Below are 27,203 nucleotides of genomic sequence, written 5' to 3'. Positions count from 1 at the left end.
TTCCTTGACATTTTAGCATGCACTGACATTAGGGTTGCCACCTTTGGCTGGGCAAAATATGGGGCAAGTTGGGAGGGGGGAATTGGGGTGTGTGTGTAAAAATTTACCGGATGCAGAAATGACTTTAAAGCAATCCATTGCAATGGGTTGTTTCCAGTGCTGGTCATACTCGTAAAGAGACCAAATGAAATTTACAGATCTAAGTTCACAATGCACATTAATTTCAATGACTCACATCCTCCCCACCTGCTGATTTTCTGCTTGTCAGAAGAATGGTAAATGTAGAAACCAGATAAAAAGAAAGAGGTGAATATAGCAACAAATTCTGTTTCTCTTCCTCACAGAGCTTTGCCTCCAGCATCCTTTTCCATGTGGCTGCTAATGCCAGGCACATTCACACACATGCATCATAGATAAGTTCATCTAACCACTAGGGTTATCATGTGTGCTTTCTTTTTGGACCTGTCCTTTATACAATATTTTGCATCAGTTTAAATAAATAAATAAAAGCAACAACCATTTTAAGGCTTCCATCCTCTCTATTTGAAAGTAAATTCAACTGAACTTAATTGGGACTTATTTTCAAAGCTGAAAGTGAATTTAGGACTGGGACAGTTTCTTGCAAGGGAATTTTGAGTCCTCATCTGCTGTACACATTTAAAGCACTTTAAATAGTCTGGGGGGGGGGTTTCCTTCGTACCCAAAGAATAGATTTGCAATATCCACCCTACCCTCTCTATAAAAGAACAGGGTCAGGGAAGCACGTAAAAGCAACGAGGAGCCAGGCAGCAGCAGCAGCAGCCGCATCCTAGTATCCCCCGCTTCCCTGGATTTAGCGTAACAGGGAATGGGTAGGGAAAGGAGAGAGAAAAAGACAGAGACAGAGACGGAGAACGCGGACACGCAGGAGGGAGGCAACGGCGGAGACGCGAGGGAGGAGCTCAGCGGAGGAGGAGGAGGAATAGCAGCATTTCCCCTTGGAATAAGGGACCGTCGCTTATTATAAGGGACAGGTGGCGACCTTAAGGCAAATGACGCTGCTGGTGCTCCTGCTATGACGACCCCTCAGCTGGACACCAGCGGAGGCCCAGATCGCCCAACCTCTGGGTGGCAAGACGTCTAAAGGCCGGTTGCAGAGCGTCGCCTCAGAGGCCGCCTGGCCACCGGGAGAAGCGACAATGCCGGCCCGATCTGATCAGATGCTCTGCTGGGTGGTCTTCGCCTTTATTTTTATCGTGTATTTTTTGTTTCTATACTGTGAATTTATTTTACTGCCGTTCTGAGACCTGCTGGTATAGGGCGGCGTACAAATTTCATAAAGAACAGCAATAATTCTCTTTTTTTCCCCACCCCACCCCCTCCTCCCTTTCTGCTGGTGAGAAGAGCGGAGCGACATTTCCAGTCAAGCGGCCTTTGCCGCGTCGTCCTGCGGCGCCTTTAAGGGCCGCCGACAGCTCCCTCGTCATGCGCAAGAGCCGCCTAACCGGGAAGCGCTTGTGCGGCCGCCCAGAGGAGGAGGAAGAGCCGCATCCACCACGAACCGGCTTGTTGTGTGGGAAGCGGGTCTGAGGGGGCCCAGTGAGAGGAAGCGGCGCGGGAAGGCCCCGAAGCGGGAGAGGCGGTTGCTTGGCGCCGAGGGGCCCTTCTCCCGCTGCCATGGCGACGCCCGCCAGCGAGGACTACTACTTGGCGCTGTGCGCGCGGCCCGTGCACTTCGAGAAGGCGAGCCCCGTCAACTGCGTCTTCTTCGACGAGGCCAATAAGCAGGTGAGGGGGGTAGGGTGGGGCTCAGGGCCGAGGGAAGGGGCTAAACCCGCCGGGCAGCCCGTTCCCTCCCCCCCCCCGCGCGCCTGCCCCCGTGGAACCGGCCGGTCACGCGCTCGCGGGCGGCGCCAGCCCTGGGATAGCAGGCGCCTCATAATAATAATAAATACAGCAAAGGCAGGAGCTTCCCAACTTTCCCAGACCGACCCGCCCTTCAAAAACAAAACCCCCAGCTGCAGTCTATAGCTCCAGAGCTTCTCTTGCCACTCTCTCCCCCCCCCCCCGCAGTGTGGGCCCATCTTCGTGCCTTGTTTTCCCCTAGGGCGACTCAGTGTAATGGGGGGGGGGGCTCTTCTGTATCTCTCAACACTTGCTCCGCAGGTGGGATTTTTAATGCAGGGATGAGAGGGAAAACCGCGCTAAGCGAAATTTGAGGAAAAACCTGCTTAAATGCGCAGGAAGCCTGTGGTCTTTTTTTTTTTTTAAAAAAAAAAAACACAACCACATGAATCTCTCTTTGCCTGCCTTGGAAAGAATGGTGCTTTGTGGACCATCTTAGAAGGGTGTGTGTACCATCCACTTGCAAATCCGGAATCAGCTGTTGAAAGCCACTGCTACAATCCAGATCTACTGGAATGGGTGGCTTCTGTAAATACTGATGATGATGTATATTTATAGCCTGGTCATCATCACATAGTTTAATCCCGGAGTGGGGAACAACTAAATAAAAAGAATAGCAAATATATACACAGAAAAAAAGTTATGAGTCCATAAAAATCTATTCAGTAACACACAAATTAACAACTCAGTCATGAAAACAGCCCTGATAATTATTATGATTCAGAGGCTTCTCAGTGAAAGAGATTTAGTGCTGTAGGTATGCCTTGTGTGAGAATTTTGTCCCACAGCTGTTGGAGCTGCAGCAAGGCTCTCCAACTTGGTTGTAGGATGGCTGCTTTTCTTTCCTCAATTTGTTTGAAGTAATATAACCAGTAAGAAGGGTGGATGTTGGGCAGCACTGCCTATTATCTTGTGAAATGTTTGTATCTGTAAAATGACCAGGTGGAACAAGGAACTTCTTTTAATAGTTGCAAAGAAGGGGAAGTTCAGGTGCAGCTCATTGTGTCTTAGGTTGCGGGGAAACTGCCCTTACTGGTGCTTTCGGTTCTACAAAAATGTTAAATGTTCAGTTCCCTCTCTGTTCTGAGCATTGGCTTTTTTGGGTGTTCTTCAGGCTCTCTGGAATTAGTACTTGCTTTGCCTGGTAGGGATGTCCACATTGTTGCATCATATAGACAGTTTGCTTCAGTTTACTAATAGAACACAAATCATGCTATGGGCAGAAAGGTGAAGGCCAAATTGGGTGTCCATTTCACAATCTCTGCACCTACCATGAGTTTACCTTCAGCACTTCAATTTGCTAGCAGAGATAGTTTTTTCTTCAATCAGTTTTTTAAAGGTGCCATAAATAACTCATGACAGAACATTCTATCCCTTTTCTTAATGCAAGAGCCAAAACTGATATAATTTGCAATATTTTTCTTGAAAAATACAACTTCTAGTGACACATGTCTGAAACACTAATTTAATTAGTGGGTGCTTTCATGTGATCTCTTTGTTACAGATTCTCCTTGTGATTGCTTAAGTTTCTTGAACGGGCTTCATGTGAGCTTGGTCTTAAAGACAACTGGGAATCTGAAATTTGACATCAAAGCCTGTGTTTGCCACACTGTAGCTTTGACATCTCTTTGGTCTGTTTAAACATCCTTCTGCTGGTAATTGGACTAAACAAACAAAAAAACATTTTCTCCCACCTGCGAACTGTTGCAATGCACATTTGAGTGTGTGTGTGCCTGCAGTTGTTGAACTAGAAGAACATTTGACACGAATTTTCACAATCTCAGAAGCACCCTTTTTAGCTGTTCATGGTTATGGAAGTTGTGACTTTTTTGTGTGTGCACAGTCTGGTTATCAGTGAACTTTTCCAATAAGCATATTGTTTGTTTAAACCATCTCTATCCTGCCTTTCTAAATGTGCCCAGGCATAAAATACATCCCAGAGCAAATAAGTACAAACAAAATAATGGTAGAAAACAGTTTCTACTTTCACTCTTGCCAGCCCATTTCCTTGTCCTCACTAGCTAAAGCACTTGGGTAATTCCCTTAATGTGGCAAAGGAAACTGCGAAACTTGAGCAGCTACTGAAAGCGCACTGCCCCTCATTCCAGCCAGCGTTACCTGAACAGGAACTTGGAGCAGAGCCTTCTCTTAGCAGGCAGATAAGCATATTTGAGGAGATGTGATCTCTGAGATGTATGTGACTTCTGACTGCCAGTGAGCTCCTTGTTTCGGGTTCATAAGCTCATTGGCAGCTTGTACAAATTTATATGCCACCACTTGCCCAAGGCCACCAACAGTTGAGCTGCAGCTTCTGCGCAATCTTTGGGAGTGGTATCATGTAAGAATGAATTATGCAACTGACATATTCTAACCTAGTATTTATCAGTAGGGAGAAGTCATTGGAAACAAGCCTCAAATTGCCCTAGCTGGGGAGGACCCATGAGCAGCATGCAAGTGGCCAAGAAGGAACTGCAACTGTTGACATTTAGAGAAAATAATGAGAACTCGTCCTTTATATTTTAAATAAAAGGGTTAAACCAGTTTTTTAAACGAGTAATGCATTAAATTAAACTACATTCATAATTAGAAAGGGATACAGTGGTACCTCGAGTTACAGACGCTTCAGGTCACAGACTCCGCTAACCCAGAAATAGTACCTTGGGTTAAGAACTTTGCTTCAGGATGAGAAATCGTGTGGCGGCGGGGGGAGGCCCCATTAACTAAAATAGTGCTTCAGGTTAAGAACAGTTTCGGGTTAAGAACGGACCTCCAAAATGAATTAAGTTCTTAACCCGAGGTACCACTGATGTTAATCTTACTGTATACAGTTTATCTTAGAAAATCTGATGTTTATCTTACTTTGAAAGTTTCTAGAGCAGTGGTTCTTAACCTTGTTAGCGTCATGGTTCCCTTTGAGAATCTATTGACCTCCTCCTCAGAAAAATGCACATAAACAAACTTTTGCATCAAACTTGCTCTTTTTTTTCTTTCTTTTTTTTTTGCTCCTGGTTTATTGACTCTGTGAAGCCCATCCATGAACCACAGGTTAAGAACCATGAATGAATGAATGAATGAATAGATTGATTTCAGTCACTGACCACAGTGAGTTAAGAACCCTGTACTAAAATGAACCTAAATCCGGATATTAACTTTTTAATTACTTAGGTTTTTGCTGTTCGATCTGGTGGAGCTACTGGAGTCGTAGTTAAAGGCTTGGAAGACCGCAATCCCATCTCATTCAGGTAAGTGTGCTCTAAAACAGAGTATGCTGCTTAATCTCTTGATAGCCTGGAGTTGGGCTTTAGTTGCAGTGTCTAAGATTCTAAGGTAAAGGTAAAAGGACCCCTGACCATTAGGTCCAGTCGTGACCGACTCTAGGGTTGCGGCGCTCATCTCGCTTTATTGGCCGAGGGAGCCAGAGTACAGCTTCCGGGTCATGTGGCCAACATGACTAAGCTGCTTCTGGTGAACCAGAGCAGCACACAGAAACGCCATTTACCTTCCCACCGGAGTGGTACCTATTTATCTACTTGCACTTTGACATGCTTTCAAACAGCTAGGTGGGCAGGAGCAGGGACCGAGCAACGGGAGCTCACCCCGTCACGGGGATTCAAACCGCTGACCTTCTGATCGGCAAGTCCTAGGCTCTGTGGTTTAGAGCACAGCGCCACCCGTGTTCCTGTCTAAGATTCTAAAGGTAAAGGTAAAGGTACCCCTGCCCGTATGGGCCAGTCTTGACAGACTCTAGGGTTGTGCGCTCATCTCACTCTATAGGCCGGGAGCCAGCGCTGTCCGCAGACACTTCCGGGTCACGTGGCCAGTGTGACAAGCTGCATCTGGTGAGCCAGCGCAGCACACGGAAACGCCGTTTACCTTCCCGCTATAAAGCGGTCCCTATTTATCTGCTTGCACCCGGGGGTGCTTTCGAACTGCTAGGTTGGCAGGCGCTGGGACCAAACGACGGGAGCGCACCCCGCCGTGGGGATTCTACCTTGATACAAAACACAAATTTTTTGTTGTAAGAGAAAACTGAATGCTTCTTTGAAAATGCTGATTTGTGTGACTAGTTAAGGCCACTTGTGTTTCATTTAATACACAAGACCTACAACTTTTTAAGAAATGTATACAGCCTACTCTGGCTGACTGCTTTTAGATTGTGACATATTTGGAATCATCATAGCATAAAGCTGTGGGTTCGTTATCTTTGTCATTCTGGCTGGCTCACTTCTCAGGAGTTCCTTTGAATTATAGGACCAGATAAGCAGTGTTAAGCTTCTACAATTGAGGTGAAACATAATCTGGCCATTTATTTAAGAGATTTACACCCTGCCTTTCAGTATATGTCTCAAAGTGGTTTACAGTGAAAAATAAAACATAAAAATACAGCATTTAAAACATAGATTAAAACATCAGAAATATAAATATTAGCACCACATTCATAGTGTGAAGAGCTCCTGAAACTAAATCTGGTTTCTGAAATTTAGGGATGGTGCTTTGCCTTCCAGAAAGCAGTCTCAGTGATCGGCTTGCAGTATACAGCGGGCAGGAGGTCCTTGCCTTTTGGTCTTAAGACTGAACAAATTCAAATTATTTTTGTTTGTTAATAAACTTTGTTCAAAACTTAAACAAAGAAGCATCCTCCAAAAGTCCCTCTGAATAAAGAATGCTATTTGTTTCAATATAGCAGATGTCTTGGTTTTTTCCTCCCTCAGACCCCAGGGTGAACAGGGGCAGGACTTGGTTTTAACTCCTTTCCTGATGGTTTCCTTAAGAGCGTCCCTTTACTTTCTCTTGCCATTCGTTCCTTTAAGAAAAATAAATCACTGTGGGAGACACGATAGAAGGGTCAGCTAGTGTTTGTGGGGTTATTGTTTTTGTTTGTTACTATGGTATATATTTTTCTGTTTTCATATTGTCAACTGCCCTGTGATCCTCAGATGAAGGGCAATATATAAATTTAATTAAGAAAAATAATACATTTTATCCACAATACTGAGCAAATCAGCACTCATTAACAACATAGCTGTCAACTTTCAGATTTGAAAATAAGGGATCAGCAGCCTCAAAAATAAGGGATCAGCAGCCTCAAAAATAAGGGATCAGCAGCCTCACCTGTCCTGGGGACAGTCTATGGGATATCTTAACAATCCAGGATAGCAACGGGAAATGGCGTGGGAATAAGGAAATTTCCCACAAAAAAAGGAAAGCTTGACAGCTATGATTAACAAGGAATTTGTGGCGGCAGGGAGGGCAGTGTATGTGTATTGGGACCTTGGTAGTACTGTATAGAGGACCTCCCTCAGCACAGACACACATGCTTTCCAACCTGCCATAATCACAGGCATGTTGCTAGTATTCAATTATCTATTTTGTGCTTTGATTTTTGGCCTCCTGGCATAACTAGGAGCAGTGCCCACTGCATGCATGCCCATTGCTTCTGAAAAATGTATATAGGTTTGTTGTGTAAAATGGCCATAAATTATCTCCTCTGACAATTTATTGTTTTATAGAATGGAAGACAAAGGGGAAGTGAAGTGCATCAAATTTTCCTTGGGCAACAAGATATTGGCTGTCCAGAGAACATCAAAGAATGTGGTAAGAAATTGCAAGTTTTAAAAAATAACCCAGATAGTCAAACACAATGAAATCTAGACTAATAGAGTAGCTGATAATGTTAATACAGTCACTGTGGCTTAGAGGTACAGTGGTAGCTCGGTTTACAAACTTAATCCATTCTGGAAGTCCATTCTTAAACCAAAACCGTTCTTAAACCAAGGCGCACTTTCCCTAATGAGGCCTTCCACCATCAGTGCCCTTCCACCATTCAGATTCTGTTCTTAGACCGAGGTAAAGTTCTCAAACCAAGACACTATTTCTGGTTTTGCTGAGTTTGTAAACCAAATCTTTCTTAAACCGAGGTACCACTGTAATTAGGGAAAGGAAGATTAAAGAAACTTGATTGAATTGAGCCTCTTGGGTTTTATTTCTTTATTCTATTTAAACCTCTGTCTAGGGGCACGTGGGAGTGTTTATAGCCATTTCTTTTGTCCTTGGTGGCTGATGTCTTGTAATGGGTTCTCTGCAGGGGGTTTTTTTCTTTTTGTTTTAATATATTTACTATTAGCTTACCCTGAGTGCAACTGCAGCTCTGGAGGCAAGAGCTTGGGATCTGAATTATGACAGTATTATGACTCACCATTACATTTGTCTGTAAATAATTTTCTCCTTTACATTTCTGCAATGTCTTGAACAGTATTGCATTCCATGGCCAATTAAAGTTTAGGGAGCATTTAGGTGGAAAGTAGGATATTAAAACAGAAAATAAGCTCTTAGATGTCTGTCTTAATTTACAAAGGAGATTCAAGTATATTAACAGTCTTACTCTATGCAGTTAGGTGTGCCTAAGCCATGGGTAGGCAAATTAAGGCCCGGGGACCAGATTCGGCCATTTGCATTCTAAATCCAGCCCATGGACGGTCTGGGAATCAGCATGTTTTTACATGAGTAGATGTGTCCTTTTATTTAAAATGCACCTCTGGGTTATTTGTGGGGCATAGGAATTTGTTCATATGTTTTTCCCCCCCTCAAAATATAGTCCGGCCCCCCACAAGGTCTGAGGGACAGTGGACTGGCCCCCTGCTGAAAAAGTTTGCTAACCCCTGGCTAAGCCAATTAAAATCAGTGAGCTTAGATGTACCAAACACTGTGTGGTTTCAGCCTACATGTTTCTTAATTGCTGCTTTTCTTGTTGTTCCAGGACTTTCTGAACTTCATTCCAGACTTCCCACAGATAGAATATACTCAAGAATGCAAGGTACGTTTAAACAAATACTAAGTTAACTTAGTTAAACTAAGTTAACTAAGTTAAATCTTTAAAATATTGTTACCTCCATTAACCCTCAGTTTGCTGGTTCATAAAAAAAGTTTCAAAATGCAGAATGGAGTCATCTCACTTTTATGCTGCTATTGTAGTTCTTCAGAATGCTTTAGGTTCTAGTTGCCCACCATCACCAGTATTCTTGCCTTTAAAAATAATGTTGACCATCAGCAAGGTTTAGCCAGTAGCTCTCATTTTACAACGATGAACATTGGGAGGTGAGGAGGAGAAAGCTTGTTCATTTAAGTGCATCAGATTTCATAGTTGGAAGTATTAAAATCCCCAAATCCGTTCTTGAACAAGCAGTAGAAAGTAACAAAGAAGTCCCAAGCATATATAATGAACAGTCCTCTTTCAAGAGGCAGAGCCCTTCTGCTTTTTTAGGAACATCTCTTGCTTATAATCAATTTTGAAAGGTACTCAGCTACTTCATGAGATTGCAGTGCAGATAATCTATCCTTGAAGTGCAGTTTCTCTTCCCATTTAGTAGTCTTGCAATCTGCTCTGAAACATTTATTCAATGGAAGCACGTGATAAAATTTCAGTTATCCTATCTTGAAAAAGCTCACTGTGCTGATGTTCATAGTGATATGAATCAATTCTTCCCATATTTCTCCAAAATCCAGTTTTGTAATTTACCTGCTTGAGTGGATTCAGGAAACCACTAATCCTGCGCAAACCGCTATGCTAGCTCATGCTGTCCCATGTCTCTTCATCACGTGTTCTTGAATGCATGGAGAGGGTAGTCTGAATTGTGCTTGTGCACATGCAATTTTATTTCATAGAACCTACATCCATGTGATAAATTCTAATTATGTGAAGCAGCTTTTAGAGTCATTGTGAAAGAGTCCAATACAGCAGCTTTCTGTTCTTGGTGTTGTTGATGAATTTCCTCACCTCTCTGCAAAAGTACACAAGTTGTGTCATAAGACAGACTATTCCGTGATTCTGGTGTCTCTGACACATGGCTGACCAACTTTTCCTGAAAACCTCAAGACTGCTTGTAGGTGTTTTCTAATGCTCCAGTCAATCTTTTGTAGTTTAAGCCTATTGCTTCTTGTGTGATCCTTAGTGGGCAGTGTGAATAGCATGCAACAAACATTCTACCGTTATTTTTTATATTTCTTAAACCTAGTAACTGATGCAGAGTATTTCAATCCCCTGACAACTCAGGGGATTAGAATTAATTCAGATTAATTTTGCTTTGTCCATTTTTCACCATGCTGCTAGTCACTTAGAATGGAGCATTATGAGTAACATCTAACACAGATAGTTACAGATACAAATAACAGATACAATGTAATGATTGGCATGACTGACATTGGATGCCTTTGCTTAACATGTGTGGATTTGCATTTTTTCGTGAGAGGGTGATGAGATAGCCATGTTATCAGACATCCTGTTTTACAGTATAACTGCTACAAATCTTCACTGAATATTTCAATTGCATTTGAAAGCTTAATGTTGCAATGAACTTAGTAGAATTTGCTCTGAGTATGCATGCATAGGATGAGACTCTAAGTTTATTTTCATATTTCTTTATTATAAACTAAGCTTTAGGATGCTTGACAAGGGTATGTGATAATATAATTCTTGTATTTTCATTGTGACAAACATGCAGGATGTATATGATAAAATATTGTCAATGAGGATTCATATTTGCTTGGAAGCTTTACTTGCACATCAAAGCACTTGTGACACTCTTCAGCTCAGGGGACTCCTTTCTAGATTTACTGCTGGAACTGAAACATGTAAACTAGAACAGGAGACCCATGATAATTCTGCCTTAAATGAACTTGTATGCATATTCGCCTATTTCAACTGAATGTTGTTTGCTGTTAAAGACCAAGAATGCCAACATTTTAGGATTCTGCTGGACAGGCTCCGCAGAAATCGTCTTCATAACAGATCAGGGAATTGAGTTTTATCAGGTAAGAAAAACAATCTGATTTCTTTTTTTTTAAGTATGTTACGTTGTTCTGCCATATTTGCTCTGTTTTAAAGGCCAGGTGATATTTCAGTGTCAGATGAGCTAAATCCTGTAATTTTGTGTTTGGCTTTTGAAATTTAAATTTTCCTTTCCATAGTTAAGTAATCCCATATTGGTGAAGAAGGAAATGAATATTCTAATACAATACTGCAGGAAAGATCTATCAGCAGTGCTCCCAATTCTAAGCAGTTAGTGGGACCACAGGAAGGGCCTCCCCTCCAGATCGCAAGACTTGAGGTGATGGATGTTGGGAGAGGCTCTCCTTAAAGTATTTGTGTCAGGGCTTTATATCATAATGTCAGTACCTCTAATTGGCCTCAGTAGCATATAGGGAGCTGCTTGAAGAATCAGTGTTACCTGATTCCACTTTGATACACACCTGACATCTGAAGGTGGCCCTGTTTAGGGAAGTTTTTAATGTTTGATGTTGTATATTGTGTTTTTAATATTCAGTTGGAAGCTACCCAGAGTGGCTGGGGTATAAATAAATTATTATTATTATTATTATTATTATTATTATTACTACTACTACTACTATACAACTCAGAAGTTTTGACAACCAGATTCTGCACATGCTGTCTGCCCACCTAGAGCAAATTTAAATATTTCTTTGGATTAGCAACTGTAAAATATATTTCATTTTTGGAAATATACTGGAATTTGTTTGTGTCTTCAGGTGTTACCAGAGAAGCGAACTTTAAAACTTTTGAAGAGTCAGAATATCAATGTAAACTGGTACATGTACTGTCCTGAGAGTTCCGTAATTCTTCTGTCTACCACAGTTCTTGGAAATGTTCTACAGCCGTTCTATTTTAAGGTAATAGTAGTAGTCAAGTGTCCAGTATTATCATCCACATTGCTTTAATTAGCTGCTCAGAGAGCTTTTTAAAACTATGCTGCATTGCATTACATTCCCTTGCCTTTCATTTGCTCCCAAATATACACACCTTTCCTACTACTTTGGCTTTAAGCTTGGCTATGTTTTATATGGCACTTGAAGGTGCTGTTTGTATGCTCTGGTCAGCAAATGGTTTATCTGGAAAACAGTTTTGTGTGGAGGGTGTGTGTGTGTGTGGGTGTAAGGGGTGTGTGAGTGTTGGAACTTGGAAGCATCATGGAGCTGCAGCGACTCTCTACTTCTTTTCATTTATCTACCATCTGTCCCCAGAATTTATGAAAAACACACCTTCTATTCAGCACCTGCTTTGACCTGTAGATTTTTTTTATGTTGTCAAGATTTCAAAGGAAAAGTCTCCAGTAAAACATGTCAGAAGTCAGTCATAATGTATAACTTTTGTTTTAACCCCATGACTTAATTTCCTTTTCCCCAAAGTTGAGGTTTTTGTAAGTTGATTTAGTAGTGCAGGTCACAGCTGCAAATTAATTTTGAGAAAAAACTGTAAGGTGGGCGGGGGGCGGACAGATTCAGTGCCAGCAGAATATTTTTAGATGACAAAGTATCTTGGACATTTTCTAGCTTCAGTTTGTGCTAGCTTACTTAATAGTTAATGTTGGAATATTAAGTAGCGAAATGGATGCCTCGGATAGGTTATTTAATGAACAGTTCACCCAATCATAAACCTATTTTTGTGGATCATTAAAATCAACGAGTATAATATTAAGTTGCAAATTTAGAATTGCAAGTTTAAAACTTCATTTTACTGCTTGGTACTGGACACGCTCAAGTTTCTGAGAGAAAATATTGTGGGCTGGGATAATTTTTATGCAGACCATAAGAGGAACCACATAGAATTAGAATTATATGCAACATTTTCAACATGCTTTCTTCTAGGGTGGAACTATGTCAAAGCTGTCCAAGTTTGAAATCGAATTACCTGCAGCTCCAAAGGCGTCCAAACTCAGTCTTTCTGAAAGAGATATTGCTATGGCTACAATGTAAGTATTATCGTTGGGGTTTTTTCCCTCCCTTTAGATTTATGTCCTAAAATGTGGACATGTTGCCCTTAATATCTCTTCCTTTTCTTTCTTTCTTACTAAGCAATTGGTTTGCTCTACAGTTCTGTTTCCTAAGAGAGGATGTGAAATAGCTACAGATAACAGTCACTTTCTAAGCCCACTTATTTCAGTGAGCAAAGGAAAGAAGAAACTTAAAATGTACACAGCAGAGCAAGTTACTGAAGCCTAGTTTGTTTTGAATTCAAGAGTCCCCTCTTGAACACCTTAAAATTGATTTTCCCCCCTAAAAGGAACTGCCTGAGACAAGCAAAGACCTTGGCCCAATCTTCCCTATATTTACTGTACTCTCTTTATTTGGTTACTACAAGAGTGCATTTCATCTTTTCAGCCCAGAATCTTTCAATTCCCCTTTCCTTTCAACTTGAAAAATACTGGTCCTTTCTGTGCAACTTTGAAGTTGCACCTATCCTTAGTTCCATGAATTGGCACCTTTTTAAAATTAATTCTGTATTAATTTCAGTGCAAGGAAACTTTTAAGACTTCCCCTAAGGAAATAATGATTCTACTGTGATGGATTCCACTTATGGAATTGTGAGCCTTTATTTAGAAGCATTATCAAAGCGGCCCTGACCATTAGGTCCAGTCGTGACCGACTCTGGGGTTGTGGCGCTCATCTCGCTTTATTGGCCAAGGGAGCCGGCGTACAGCTTCCGGGTCATGTGGCCAGCATGACTAAGCCACTTCTGGCAAACCAGAGCAGCGCACGGAAACGCCGTTTACCTTCCCGCCGGAGCATTACCTATTTATCTACTTGCACTTGACGTGCTTTCGAACTGCAAGGTTGGCAGGAGCAGGGACCAAGCAACGGGAGCTCACCCTGTCGCAGGGATTAAAATCGCTGACGTTCTGATCGGCAAGTCCTAGGTTCTGTGGTTTAACCCACAGTGCAGTATTGTAAATTATAATGGCTGTCAAGAGAGTCCTTAGAAATCCATCCATACCCTTTACTTTAAAATTTACTCATGAGTTCATACAAAATAGAATAATTTTATCTCCTTAGATATGGGCAACTTTATGTTCTGTACTTGAGACACCACTCACGGACATCCAACAGCACAGGAGCTGAAGTAGTTCTTTATCACTTACCAAGGCAAGTTTGTCTGTTATTTATAATTTTGATTGTTAAGATTAAAGAATAATAAAATAATAAAATCAATGCTCTTGATGATAATACGCTCTCTGTCTCTCCATGCTTAAATCTACCACAGAGAAGGCTCCTGCAAGAAGTTGCATATATTGAAGTTATACAGGACTGGCAAGTTTGCACTAAATGTTGTGGACAACTTGGTGGTAGTTCATCATCAGGATACTGAGGTACTACTTTTTCCTGTGGTTTTATTTCTGATGTTAAACATTAACAGCTGAAACCTTCCATTTTATCTTCCTTTGCCTGCTTGTGCTTCAGATTGTTAAGATCATTCATTATATATACAAGAATAAAGTTATGTGAAAGTTGTAGCTGTGTAGGGCATGACAAATCTTTTAAGAACGCTGTGAAAGAGCCTGCTGGATCAAGGCCATGGTCCTTCTAGTCCAGCATCCTGTTCTGACAGTGGCCAACCAGATGCCTGTGAGAAAGCAGCAAACAGGCTTCAAGCACAAGAGCACCCAGCCCTCACCCCTCCTGTGCCTCCCAGGAACTGGTGTTCAAAAGCATTACTGCCTCCAACTGTGAAGGCAGAGCATAGCCATTATGGCTAGTAGCCCCCAATAGCACTTTGGTGAGATCTAGATACCTTCATGTGCAAAAAGAATTCCACTAGCACAAGAGAACTTCCGCTGTTCCAGAGGCTCCGCCCTGTCCTTGCTACTCCAGTGCTCGATGGCTGTTGATAGGCTAGGAACAAAGCCCACTACCATGTGTCGTTAGTGGATTATTTAAAAAACCAATGTGTGTAATTAGTTATCATACCATAGAAGGATGGAGGAGGACGGAAGAGAAGTAAATCAGTAACTCCATATTGTGGCGTGATGAAACTGGGGAAAAGTCCTGTTAAACCAAGAGAACAAGAGGAGTGGGAAAAGGAGAGGCAAAAGGGAGCCTGCATGCGAAATAGCTGTGCTCAGTGCTTGGGGGGAATTGGTGAATGAGATTGTATGCATGTTGACCTATTACGAGTATAACTTCACATGGGAGTTTAGGCAAAAGACAGTTGGTTCCTGGCAGCACTGCGAGTGATTTTGCTAGGGTGGTTAAATGGACAAGTTGTGATTCTGACATGCATCTAAATATGTTCATGTGGTCTGATTGTAAATGGGCTGTATGTGAGTTTTGGCTTTGGTCCCACTGTCTGTTAGCAGTTGGCCCTTGAAGGTCCTCCACACCTCATATCAGAAGTCTAACAAGGCTACTCCACCATTTTTGCACTTTTCCATATACGTAGAACTAGTTTTGATGTGCATCACAAGGGAACTTATTTCTTTTTGTCAATTTTAGACCTCTATTATATTTGATATCAGACTCAAAGGAGAATCTGATGGCACAGTTACCCTTCACCAGCTTGTACTTCCAGCTCGATCTATACAACCCTATCAGATTCCTGTGGCAGGTAGGGGTCTTTTGTTTTCTGTTTAACTAGCTTGGAAATCTAGTTGGTAGAGAGATCTAAAGAAAGAGATACTGGAAAATGTAACATTTGACTGTGCATCTATCACTTGGGTTTCCATTTTATTTAATAACTAAGGAATAATACTGTTTAACTTCTGCTAAATGTTTCAGATATCTTGTTCACAGGAAGAAACAGTATCATCTCTAGGCAGCCGTTGGCTGTCATTGCCTGGAGAGAGCTAGCAGGTCCCCTGGCCAGGATTGACCTTGCTCAGAAGCTTTCCCTTCTTGTGTTTGCCCCCCCCCCCCATGATTGCAGCTTTTAAGCAACTTGTGTCTCTACACCAGAGTAGTCTTCAGCTCCATGTGAAACACTGTGAAAATTTCATGTTCAGCTGTCAATTTGAACGGGATTTGGAAAATGAAGACTGGCTCTCTGAAGTTGGCTAGAGTTTTTGCTTCCTGATCCTTATACAAGGATGGATGGAAATTTGAGTGAGCTGTATGAAAATGTACTGAGAAGCCCTTTGTTGGTCACTCCCCCACCATGTGCCCCTCCATCCACAGTGAGTGTAGCCGAAATAACAAGGGAAAGTGTGAAGACCAGTTCTTGGGAGCTTTAAACCACCTGGCAAATAACCACCTCCATCCTGTGTCATCTGGGTGTCTGTTTCTGCCCTTATGCAAGCCCTGCCTCTGCAGGCTCAGTTCTGACATTTGGGTCACAACATGGTACACAGGAGGTGAGGAGTGGTGCTGCTCCTTAACGATATTTTCATGGGCAGTTTCTCCAGATTCCACCCAGAACTCTAAATATGCCTATAGTTTAAAAAAAAAAAAAGATCCCTTGAGGGAAGGTATTGGGGACCCTGTGCAACAAATAGTCAACCCCTGGTTTGGCTATAAAGGATTTAGTACTATAGCTGATTCATCAGTAAATGCTAATAAGCAATCTGTTTATTTTATCTATTTTTATATGAATTTGTTGTTTTAAATATTACAATAAGCTCTGGGCCTAATACTCCTAGACCATAGCCTTAACTCCTCAAGGTATATTGATATGGAATAGATTTCTACAGTGAATCTTCATCAAAACAAATTAATCTCTTCAGGATCATGAGTAATTGATACAATCTCTTTCTCCATGTGCAGGTCCAGCTTCTGTAACCAGTCAGTTCCCAGTTCCCTGTAAACTCTGTATCCTTCAACAGTTTGTGTTTTGTTCTGAAACTGAACCCCAGATCTTTTCTCTCTCTTGTGTGATAAACATGTTGCTTTTTATATCTGGAGGGAGCAGAATTGAAAAAATATTGCAATAGAAATATGCATTGAGTCTTTGAAGAGTATAGAATAGCATTATTTGGCATGCAGCACAGTCCTGTGCTTGGGCATTCAGTTGGGTTTATGCCCAGTTAAGTGTGCTCAGTCTTATTTCCCCAGCCTTATGAATCAAGAACTTTATCATGTGATAAGGCTTGGAGGGTGGCTGGGGTGCCAGGATTAAGCTTGCACATCTCCCTTTTGTATATTAAGTTAGTCACATAACTGTTTGGATCCAGCACATAAAGTGACTTTGTTTTTGCCCCCCTCTTTATCATATATTTATTTCTAATAAAACATAACCAAATATAATAACATATGCCAAAGAAAATAGAATAAAAATAGAGTAATGGGATATCTAGAGCTGAGCATCCAGGAATATATATATATATATATAACAAATAACAAATTAATGTCACAAAATTCAGAGTAGCACAAATGGGTTTACTTTTTTCTGTACCTTATTATTCAAGTACATTATGAAATGACTCCATTTCTCAATGAAGATATTATCTAGTTGTCTACCCTCTCTTCATATATGTCAGCCTAACCATACATACTGTGTTTCAGATTTTGTTAGTCATTCTCTCATGGATGGTGTTCTCATTTCCCCCCACTTTTCACAAATAGCAATCCTAATAGTAATAGTAATTTTGGCAGCATTTAAGAGGTGCCATGAAGTGACTTTGTAGACCCCTGAGACCTTATAGAGACTCTATGGCCAATACACTTCTGTGGAGTTTTGTTTAACATTTAGATTCTTCATCCTGGATTGTCTTTCAGCCTGATATTATCATCAGTGCGAGCGAAGGTATGTCTGAAGCTGTTAGAGCTCTTCTGTTTTCATCAGTTTGTGTAATTACAACGCTATCTTTTTTTAAAAACACACATAACCAAGTATGTTTTATCCTCATATTTAAGATATTAAAAAGCCACACTTAAGTGGGTTGGTGGAATATCTGACTCAATGAAGAACTAGTTATGAATCGGTAACTTCTAATGTAGTATAGTATCATAATGTGGTTGCAAGGGAATGTTTTAGTCTGATGTTGGAGTTTGTTTGTACAAGCATTATATAAGGACAAAGATGCTATATGTAAAGTCTGGCTTGAAAGTGGTTCATATTACCGTTGTAAGTTTAGATTCCTTTTGAAAAAGGATTTGCTATTGGTTGTTCATTTTTTTCCAGGTTACCTCTGGAATCTGCAAGTGAAACTGGAGCCCATAGTAAATCTCTTAACAGACAAAGGAAAACTAATGGACTTTCTTCTTCAGAGAAAAGATTGCAAGATGGTTATTCTTGCTGTGTGTTCTCAGAGTAAGATTTTGCTTCCAGTTTCCAGGAGCTGTTCTTTTGAAAAACTTTGTAAGAAGTTAATTCTAAAAGCGCTCTCTTGCACACTATGCTATTCCCATATTAAAGTACCTAAAGTATTAGTTATCTGGCCTCTAGTTAGCATAAGAAGATTTAAGAGTAACTATATTATGGTGACTACTAGCTAGTTTATTGTAGTATGAAATGTGGTTCGGAGCAATGCATGAATACAGATACTAATTTTCAGAGGTATTTGCAGAATTTAATATGCCAGTGTTCCTTGTTACTAATTTCATTGTGTGTATTTTTTGTTGCAGTGTTAAGTGAGCCAGACGGAGGATCATTGAGTGTGGTTGCTACCGTTTTTGACAAACTCAATCATGAATATAAGAAATACTTGGAAGCAGAGCAGACTTACAATATGGCAAGTTATGAACATCATTTTCTTTGCCACGTGCCTTGTATATACTTTTTCTGATTAGCAGTAATCTTTGATCACTGATTTGACAGTGTTCAAATCTGTAATTCCTTGCACAATGAAAAATAGCTTCTCTAATACACACACAACTAAAGCTCAAATATGATCACTGCAATCCCTAAAAAAGGAACTAGTTAATTTTTAATTTGTGGGGAAAAATAATTCCATACCAAAGTCCACTAAATATGTGAAGCTGAATGTTGGAAGATTCAGGACAGGTAAAAGAACGTACTTCTCCAGGCAGTGCATAGTTAGGCTTTGGAACATACTCCCATAGGAGGCAGTGATGGCCACCAACTTGGATGGCTTTAAAAGAAGATTAGACAAATTCATGGAGGATAAGGCTATCATTGGCTGTTACCCATAATGACTATGCTCTGCCTCCACAGTTGGAGACAGTATGCTTCTGAGTACCTGTTCTTGGAATCTGCAGGAGGGGAAAGTGCTCTTGTGCTCAGGTCCTGCTTACGGGCTTCCCATGGGCATCTGGTTGGCCACTGTGAGAGCAGGGCAGCCATCGGTCTGATCCAGCAAGCTCTTATATTCTTACGTATTTGAAGGCATTGCCATTTTGATTAAAGTTATAGTTCTGGTTTAATCCTGATCTTACTTATTTTGTATACCTTCCTTTCTTTGAAGATCACAGGGCAGTTTGCTACATAAAAATATGTCCTTTGTGTTCTCATTTTGAAACAAAAAACCAATAACCCCCCTCCCACAAACACATTTAAAGGCCATAGATGGTTTAATCAGCCAAAAGCTCTGTTATAGAGAAACATTTTCACTTGGTGCCTAAAGATACATAATGAAGGTGCCAGGTGAGCCCCCCGGGGGAAAGCATTCCACAGACTACGAGCCACTGCAGAAAAGGCCCGTTCTCATGTTGCCACCCTCCAGACCACTCATGGAGGAGGCACACGAGACATAAACATGGATATCGGTTAGTCATTGGAATCTATTACTGTGCCAAGTTAGGCGTGGTAGCTGACTAAGTCACTTTTGAGTAGACTAAGTTAATAAACGTTACTTAAATTCAGTAACTTCAGTGGGTCTACACGATTATGGCTTTGTCAAATACAACCCAATGTATCTAGGTGTCAAGGTATAAAATTAGTAAGTGTTATCAGTCCTTCAATATATGTTATATCTCAAAATATTTTCTGGTATTTTTCAGGCACTAGAAACTGGGCAGAGCAGAAGCAATCCACCTCCCAAACGGCCAGTTCGTACCCAGGCAGTTATTGATCAGTCAGACATGTATACACATGTTTTGTCTGTCTTTACTGAAAAAAAGGTTTGTTGATATAGACACAGCAGCATGCCGATTTAGCTTCATAGGTCTTCATATGTTAGTTCAAAGGGAGGCAAGTATTAGTCACAGCTGACAGTAACTAATACTGTTGTGGTAAACAGAAGGTAATTTGTCAGTCTCTCTGAAGCAGGAAGAAAGTCTGAATAGCTGTCAATCAGACACTTTAAACCTGGGGGTCCTTATCATGTCCCCCCGCTACATGCTGTCTTCTCCACATTGCACCAGATACATTTTTTTATCTGACAGGTGGTCTCCCTAGTGTGTAGTGCTCCTCTTCTGGCTGCTTGTTATTTCTCACTGAGCTTTTACTACCCATGCCCACATCATTCCTAAAATGATAGCCAACCTTTTCACTGGCTGAAGAGCAGAGGACTTCTGTACCTGTGTGCTGTGGGTACAAGGACAAAAACTGAGTCGATGGAGGCCATGGGAAGAAAGGCGGAAGCAAGGACTATGGCTGCAGGTGGGGTGAGAGAGAGGAAGTTGGTTGACAGAGAGAGTTTATTTTCTGGGGCTCAGTCCCCACTTATGCCTTGTTGTACTGCCTCTTGGGCAAGTTACTTACCTTCTAGGCTCACCAGTTTGACTTCTGTAATGAGTGTTTTGTGACTGATGGTGGTCATGAATGGGACACATTCCCCCTTGGCAGACATTTTGTGACACTTTCTCAAAGGTAGAAATGAGTCCACAAACTAAAAAATTGACTCCTGATTTAAACAGATTCTTTATTGCAGTTGAAGCATCTCCTTTAGTAAATTCTCCTTTTCCTGTTTAGGAAGCACCTCACAAGTTCACTATAGCTGTCCTAATGGAGTATATTCGCTCACTCAACCAATTCCAGATAGCTGTTCAGGTAAAAACTTAAAATGCCTTGTTATGTAAGATTATGATTCACTATCCCAGTTAACTATTTTTAGACTGCACACTAGTTACCAATTTTTGAAACATTAAAGCTGTTTATTTATTAAGTAAAATTAAAATGTGCTCATTCCCCTTATATAGACATTCCACCTTCTTTTACAGAACCATTGCATTAATTTGCATGTAATGATATATGAAGTTTTAGAGATGATTTGAGGTGACAGAGCAACTTACAGATATCAACTAAGTATAAATATGACAAATAGCATTATGAAGAGTTTGGGCTAGTAATGATGTGTTGGGATCAAAGCTACAATTGTACACATTTTTTCCTTCTGAAACGCTGGAGTGTTTGCTTAGTCAAATATTCAGGATTGGAAATGAGCCTTTGTAAGTGTGCTAATTTTGAGCCCTTGTGTTGGCATCTTTCAGTGTAAGGTTTCTAGTTCACATGTGAAGATACATGCACCCATACAGTTGGAGAAAGTCCAGTTGTTTGCCACCACCTGCATTACCCTCCTTCAAATGGAGAGCTCTGCTCACCCAATAGTGTTAGGTAGGCTGGATTAGTCTTAAAGGTAGTATTGAGTTTCAAGTTGCTTTCAGCTACAGCTCCTTCCATCCAGGCACTTGAACCTCCGTTTGCTTGTCCAGTCTTCCTGCTCCAAAGGCCACAAATGCTAGGGAACTATCAACAGGGAAGGCTCATGAGAAATTGTCTCAATTCCCTTTCAACCTCCAGAAGAGAAAAAAGAAAAATCTGTTTGAGTATTCTTAAACCCAGTAAACCCCTTCCCAGAAGAAAGTATGGAGTTGAAAAGAATTTAGCTCAAGTTGAAGAAAGATCCAGAGGTAGAGAAGGGATCAACCTTGCTCTGTTCAGACTTCATATCTGTTCCTGCTGCCTTCTTCTCACTGGCCAGCTGGCCAAGAGGTTGAAGTAGGATGAGCTGCAGCCAAAGAGCTTACTAACCTATCTGAAGAGTTCAGAGCAGGGCAAGGGGAACCTGTGGCCCTCTTCATGTGATTGGACTCAGACTCCCATCAGCATGGCCAGGGATGATGGACGTTTGCATCTGGAAGGCCCCGGGTTCCCCATCTCTGCTATACAGACTAGTAGCCTTTAGCTCTACTAAGTTCTAGTATTGAATTCAGAAAATTGTAGTATTTTTAAAAAACAACAACACCCTGCATGTATAAGACTGTGTGCCCTTTTTCAGTTAACTTTTCTTGTGTTTCACCCCCTAGAACTAAGGTGATAACGTAGTAGTTAAATACTTGCCTAGTTACTACTGGTTCAAGCAGTCTTTTTCCTTGCCTCCTTAGCATTATCTATATGAACTGGTTATCAAAACCCTTGTTCAGCACAACCTATTCTATATGCTTCACCAGTTCCTGCAATATCATGTTCTCAGTGATTCAAAACCTCTGGTAAGTTAGTTTCTTTCATCCTTCACCATACGGCTTTCATTGCTTCTTGCTTAATTCTATGCTGCCCTTTCACCAGACTTTGTAGGTGTATCTTCATAGCAGGAATCTGAACTCTGGCTCACACTATTTCCAACCATGCTACTTTTAGGTTTTAACATATAATTGTGAAGTATTAAGACACTGTTGAACTTCCTGTTTCAGGCCTGCTTGTTACTGTCGTTAGAAAGCATTTACCCTCCAGCACATCAGCTCTCCTTGGATATGTTAAAGGTAAGTACACAGAGAAAACTTTTAACATGTGATTTCCTTGTCTGCTTATATACCAACAAGTAATCATGAACAAGTATAAATGATCAGAGGTTGTAAGTAAGGTAAAGATATAATCTTCGTGTCCAGAGTATAGAAAGGATGATTTCTCTTACCTGAACAGTAGATTTATTAGGTGGATGATGAAGTATTCTCCTTTTGCATGAGACTCAGACAGGAGAAAAGAATTGTGGGAGGTAGACCATTTCCCCCTCAGTGTTTCCGACTTGCCAAGCAGGAGCATCACGACAAAAATCTAAAACTAAATTAAACACAAGGCCTACCTCCCCCTGCCTAACATGTGAAAGTAAAGAAAATAAAATAAAGTAATGTGCAGCAGCATGGGGGGAAAACCTGCATGTCAAGAAAACAAACCCTCCATGACAAAACTCAAGCATATAATAAATTATGTCATATAATGAATACGGTAATAAACCCTGCTCATGAAAATGACTCAATTGCAGACCCACATAGGGGTGGTTCTGAATACTTCATTGTCCACCTAATAAATTTGCTATTCAGGTAAGACCAATCATCCTATTTATTATGGTGGACGATGAAGTGTTATACCACAACAATTCCCAACTGGGCAGGACCCAACTGCAGCTGAGCTGACTATAGAACCTGATGAAGAACTGTGCAGCCGAAGGCTGCATCACTTGAGGCTAAAAGATCTAGCCTGTAATGCCTCGTGAAAGTATTGGCCAATGCAAAGTAGCTACTTTGCAGATATCCAGTAGGGAAGCATTGGCAGCAAAGACCGCCAACATAGAGGCTGAACTGGAACTGGTAGAGCGTGGAAATATATGTGATGAAGAAGGTAACTTAAGAGACTCATAAGCCGACAGTATGCAAGCACGCAGCCATCTGGATAATGTGGCAGAAGAAACTTTCTTTCCCAGAGATGAAGTATGAAAAGACACCAACAAGACACCTGTATTTCTAATGTTCTTTTTACGATGGATATAGATCTTCAAAGCCCACTACACATCCAAAGAATGCCCAAGCCTTTTCTTATAGATGCTGCGGATTAGGACAAAACATTTGAAGCACCAACTCCTGTTGAATATGAAATCCTGAAAGTACTTTTGGTACAAAAGTGGGATCAGTGCGAAGCACAACCTCGTCTTTGTGGAAAATACAGAAGTGTTTAGCCATCAATAAGGCAGTCATGCTTATGGTCTGATGATAAGGAGGCAAGAAGGGCATCCTTCAACTGATCAATTAAAGAAGCAGGCAAGTTCACATTCAAAACTTCTGATAAACCTTGACCCATTGGTGACAATGAACTTTGCTCATTAGACCCTAATTGGGCATCAGCAAAACCCTGAATTACAGGCTCAGGTCACAGGACATGGCTATGTCATTATTGGTATTGCCAGCAGTTGGCAGTAAAACTTCACTAGATAACTGAGCCAGGGCTGGGTGGATGAGTCATGGATTGCTCTGAAGGAGGTTTGTTTACGGGGTAGACCTTACCAACAACACTGGGGGGGGGGGGAAATGATGGCCCTTAACACGGAAAGAGTGATTTGAGTGACTGTGAAAAGTATTAGAGGACCCTGCTAGGTTTAGTTGCTTCAACTTTTGTTTCACTTTTTTATGTGGAGAGGCACCCAAGCCTTGCAGAGACTCATAAGGACGCCATCAAAATTTAGTGGGAGGAAATTGAGCCACTGAAGCAGACTGCTGATTCCGTTATTATTGCAGGCAAAACATGTCGCAACAGCCCTTTGCACCGCTGCAGCGGACAGGAAAAAAAGGAGTTGGAAGCTTATTTTCTTTGTCCCTTTCTTTGCAGAAGCAGCGATTCTTGAAGAAAAGCTGATGCGCTGAATAAAGGGTCCAAAAGGACGCTGAGAGTAAGGCGCAGAGCGGCTGTTAGGGAAGCAGCGCACAGTCACTGCAGGAGGCAGCCTGTGACGCAAAAAAAGTTGAAGGAAAAGGCAACTCAACCGCTAGCAACAGCCAGCAACAAGGAAAAAAGATCGAAATTAAGAAATTAATGAAAAAATAGAAGTAAAACACTGAACATAGAATAGGGAAACATGTTTAGCAGGGAGACAATGGTGCTTTTTTCTTTTTACCTTAGCAGAGGACACATAAAAGGACTGACACCAAACAGTAACAAAGACAGGCAAAGTTGCCAATAAACAACTAAGGAAGAGGAAGATTACTAAGTAACTAAGAATAACAAAGACGGTAGTTAAAGAGGACTCAGCTGACTAGCAGTCGACCAAACATTGAGAGCTGGGAGAGCCAAACTGCTCAGTCCTAGGCAGGAGGGGAAAAAATGAGGAGAAACGGGTCTACCTCCCACAGTTCTTTGCTCCTGCCTGAGTGTCTTGCAAGAGGAACAGCCCAATCTGAACACTTAATCGTCCACCATAATAAATGGCAAGATCATTCCCCTTGTGTGTTGGATTTAGGGCTTTCATTAGTTCAGCAGGCACTAATTGTAGTCACTTTGCTTTCAGAGACTTTCTACTGCAAATGATGAAATAGTGGAAGTTTTGTTGTCTAAACATCAGGTACTGGCTGCCTTGAGATTCATCAGAGGTATTGGAGGCCATGATAGTATTTCTGCTCGAAAATTTCTTGATGCAGCAAAGCAGACGGAAGATGAGATGCTATTCTATACCATATTCAGGTTCTTTGAGCAGAGAAATCAGCGATTGCGTGGAAACCCTAGCTTCACTCCAGGTAAAGTGTCCATTTGCAAAGCGGGGAGGGAAGTGTGTCAAGATAATCCCAGCCAGCCTTTATCTTTTTATAGAAAAGTTTATTAAACAAGATTGTGTCTTGTAAATCTTAGTAAGCTGGGATAGACTCAAGGTTCAGCAATCTGTTCTTGTACTTTTGGCCACTTACAACCATCGTTGGTTCCAAATCTGCTTTACTGGTAAATATTTTCAGTGAGCCCGCTTAAGAGAAAATTGGAAAAACCACTGTGGTTTATAGAGTGAATTTAGGGACTTGGCTAAGCCATTTAAATGGAGCTTGGCCACATTTTAGTGAATATTCGTACAAGTTTATTAAGATAACTGAACAGTTGAGGTATATATACAACCTGTGGTAAGTTGCCCCTGCCCTCCATAAGCTGTCTATACATTTTTAGAACACACTAGCTTTTTAAGAAGTTTAAAGCACTGATTTACAGAGTTCAAATAAAGATAACCCACCACAAACTGTACTGTTTTGCTCTTAAAATATCATTTCTGCAATTAAAGGCACTGTGTCTACATTTTGAATACTGATTTGACAGATTCTCGTAGAATGTGGAAAATGACAACTGTAGTAAAGACCATTTAATAGATGGGTAGTGGTTGTGGGAAGCCTGCTGCTATATGTTTTGGGTTTTAGGAATTCACTTTTAGTCAGAGTGACAGAAATGACACCCACCGCTCCATAAGAGTGCAAGTGGAAGGAGGACTTATTTCACTGTAGCTGTTTGGCGTCTGATTACATTATACTCAACATCAACCCCATTTGATTTAATTGTGGCTAACTTGTTTCTTTATTTTAAAGGAGGTACTCTGAATATGACTTAAATACTTCCCTTGGCCGGGGAAGAGTATAGGTGCCTAGATGCATGCATATATCACCATTTTTACCTTGAAAGTCCTCCACACTCAAATCATGAAAGGCCTTCTTTCATGTATACCATGGTGTGGATTTCTTAGTAGCAGGGTTTAAGCATAACAGTGATAAAGAACATAGAAATGCATCCTTCCCCTCAATTTGATTAGGTATGTCCCAGTGTTTGAGGCAATACAAGGCTTATGGGAATCTGCTAGTCTGAATGTAATTTCATATTGTGACTGATATTGCCAAGAAAGTCTCATGGAGAATTGTGCTGAAGTTTGGCCAAGAGGAGGGTAGAGAAACTATTATAGTTCTGGCTGAAGTGGCATGTTATTTTGATTGTGCTGAGAATCCAGTTTTGTCAAAGTAGTAACTTAGCATACAACAGCAGTACATATTACTTAAACTACTTCCAGTTCATCAACTCATAGTACAAAGTTTCAGTGCATTGATGTAGAATGTTATTGAGCTGGACGAGTGGTCCTGTCTGACAGGTAGTGTGACCAGTCTAGAAATCCTCAGGAACTGTATTCAAATTAAATAAAGTACTGGGAAGGTATTTCAGATTTAATTCCACACAGTCTTTTTTGTTTGTTTTACAGGAGAGCACTGTGAAGAGCATGTTGTGTTTTTTAAACAGGTTTTTGGAGACCAAGCTCTAATGAAGCCTACTGCTTTCTGAAGTAGAAAAGCTATACGAAATGTATAAACTTAATTTATTGCATTTTATGTACTGATACTTTTGACCTACAAAAATTCCTATTTTATAATAAAGTATATATACACACAGACCCTTTGGCAAATTATTAAAATATTATTTTTCCACTAATGGCTCATTTGTCTCTCCTAAAAACAGAGCCACAAATTGCATTGACTTGCATTTAAAAAGTAGTGTCAGTGGGTCAGCAATTTACTCTCATACATGTCACTTTAGATTTCATCAGGAATGCAAATTCATTGTGTGAAACACTTTCACAAGAATAAAAACTAGAATGTATTAAATAATAATAATTTATGATCCTTCCAATTTTAGTAACACTGTAACTGAAATATGCAGTACTTCCTGAGTCCAAGTTGTTCAGAACTACTGGTCATCTACTTGGGTAGATCTCTAATCTGTCCAGTAATAGTGGTTTGAAGTTGTGCGACAGTAGTCATAGAAACTTGCTGAAACTTATGGTGAAAAGGGCTTCAGGTAGAATTCAATGAGTCCACTGACCACTTTGTTTAAAATGGCTAGAAGAATAAGAGTCTCTCTCTCTCTGTACCTTTGTTTCTCTCTTGTGCTGCACGTGCTTTAGCTTTATTTACTGAGGGTC

General features: G+C 40.9%; 2 protein-coding genes across 2 annotated transcripts in view; one reads left to right on the top strand and one right to left on the bottom strand.

The window, feature by feature from the left end:
* Positions 1-930: 930 nt before the first annotated feature.
* Positions 931-26,673, top strand: RMC1 (regulator of MON1-CCZ1). The gene is made up of 20 exons (XM_081873687.1): positions 931-1,767; positions 5,050-5,126; positions 7,395-7,479; positions 8,642-8,698; positions 10,606-10,692; positions 11,428-11,568; positions 12,544-12,647; positions 13,729-13,818; positions 13,937-14,042; positions 15,166-15,277; positions 16,429-16,473; positions 17,354-17,407; positions 17,786-17,914; positions 18,229-18,335; positions 19,564-19,683; positions 20,477-20,554; positions 21,889-21,993; positions 22,195-22,263; positions 24,777-25,002; positions 26,487-26,673. Exons 1-20 carry the CDS (start codon positions 1,657-1,659, stop codon positions 26,564-26,566), a joined length of 1,983 nt encoding a protein of 660 aa, XP_081729813.1. The 5' UTR covers positions 931-1,656; the 3' UTR covers positions 26,567-26,673.
* Positions 26,584-27,203, bottom strand: part of NPC1 (NPC intracellular cholesterol transporter 1) — a 37,432-nt gene continuing 36,812 nt past the window's right edge. Inside the window, exon 25 of the mRNA XM_081873623.1 lies at positions 26,584-27,203. Within this exon, the coding sequence (XP_081729749.1) occupies positions 27,121-27,203 (83 nt within the window). The 3' untranslated portion in view covers positions 26,584-27,120.

The sequence above is a fragment of the Podarcis erhardii genome (genome assembly GCF_964252035.2).
Source record: "Podarcis erhardii genome assembly, chromosome: 8".
NCBI lineage: Eukaryota > Metazoa > Chordata > Lepidosauria > Squamata > Lacertidae > Podarcis > Podarcis erhardii.
Note: the sequence above shows the minus strand (reverse complement) of the source record. Positions and strands in the feature narration are given on the sequence as shown.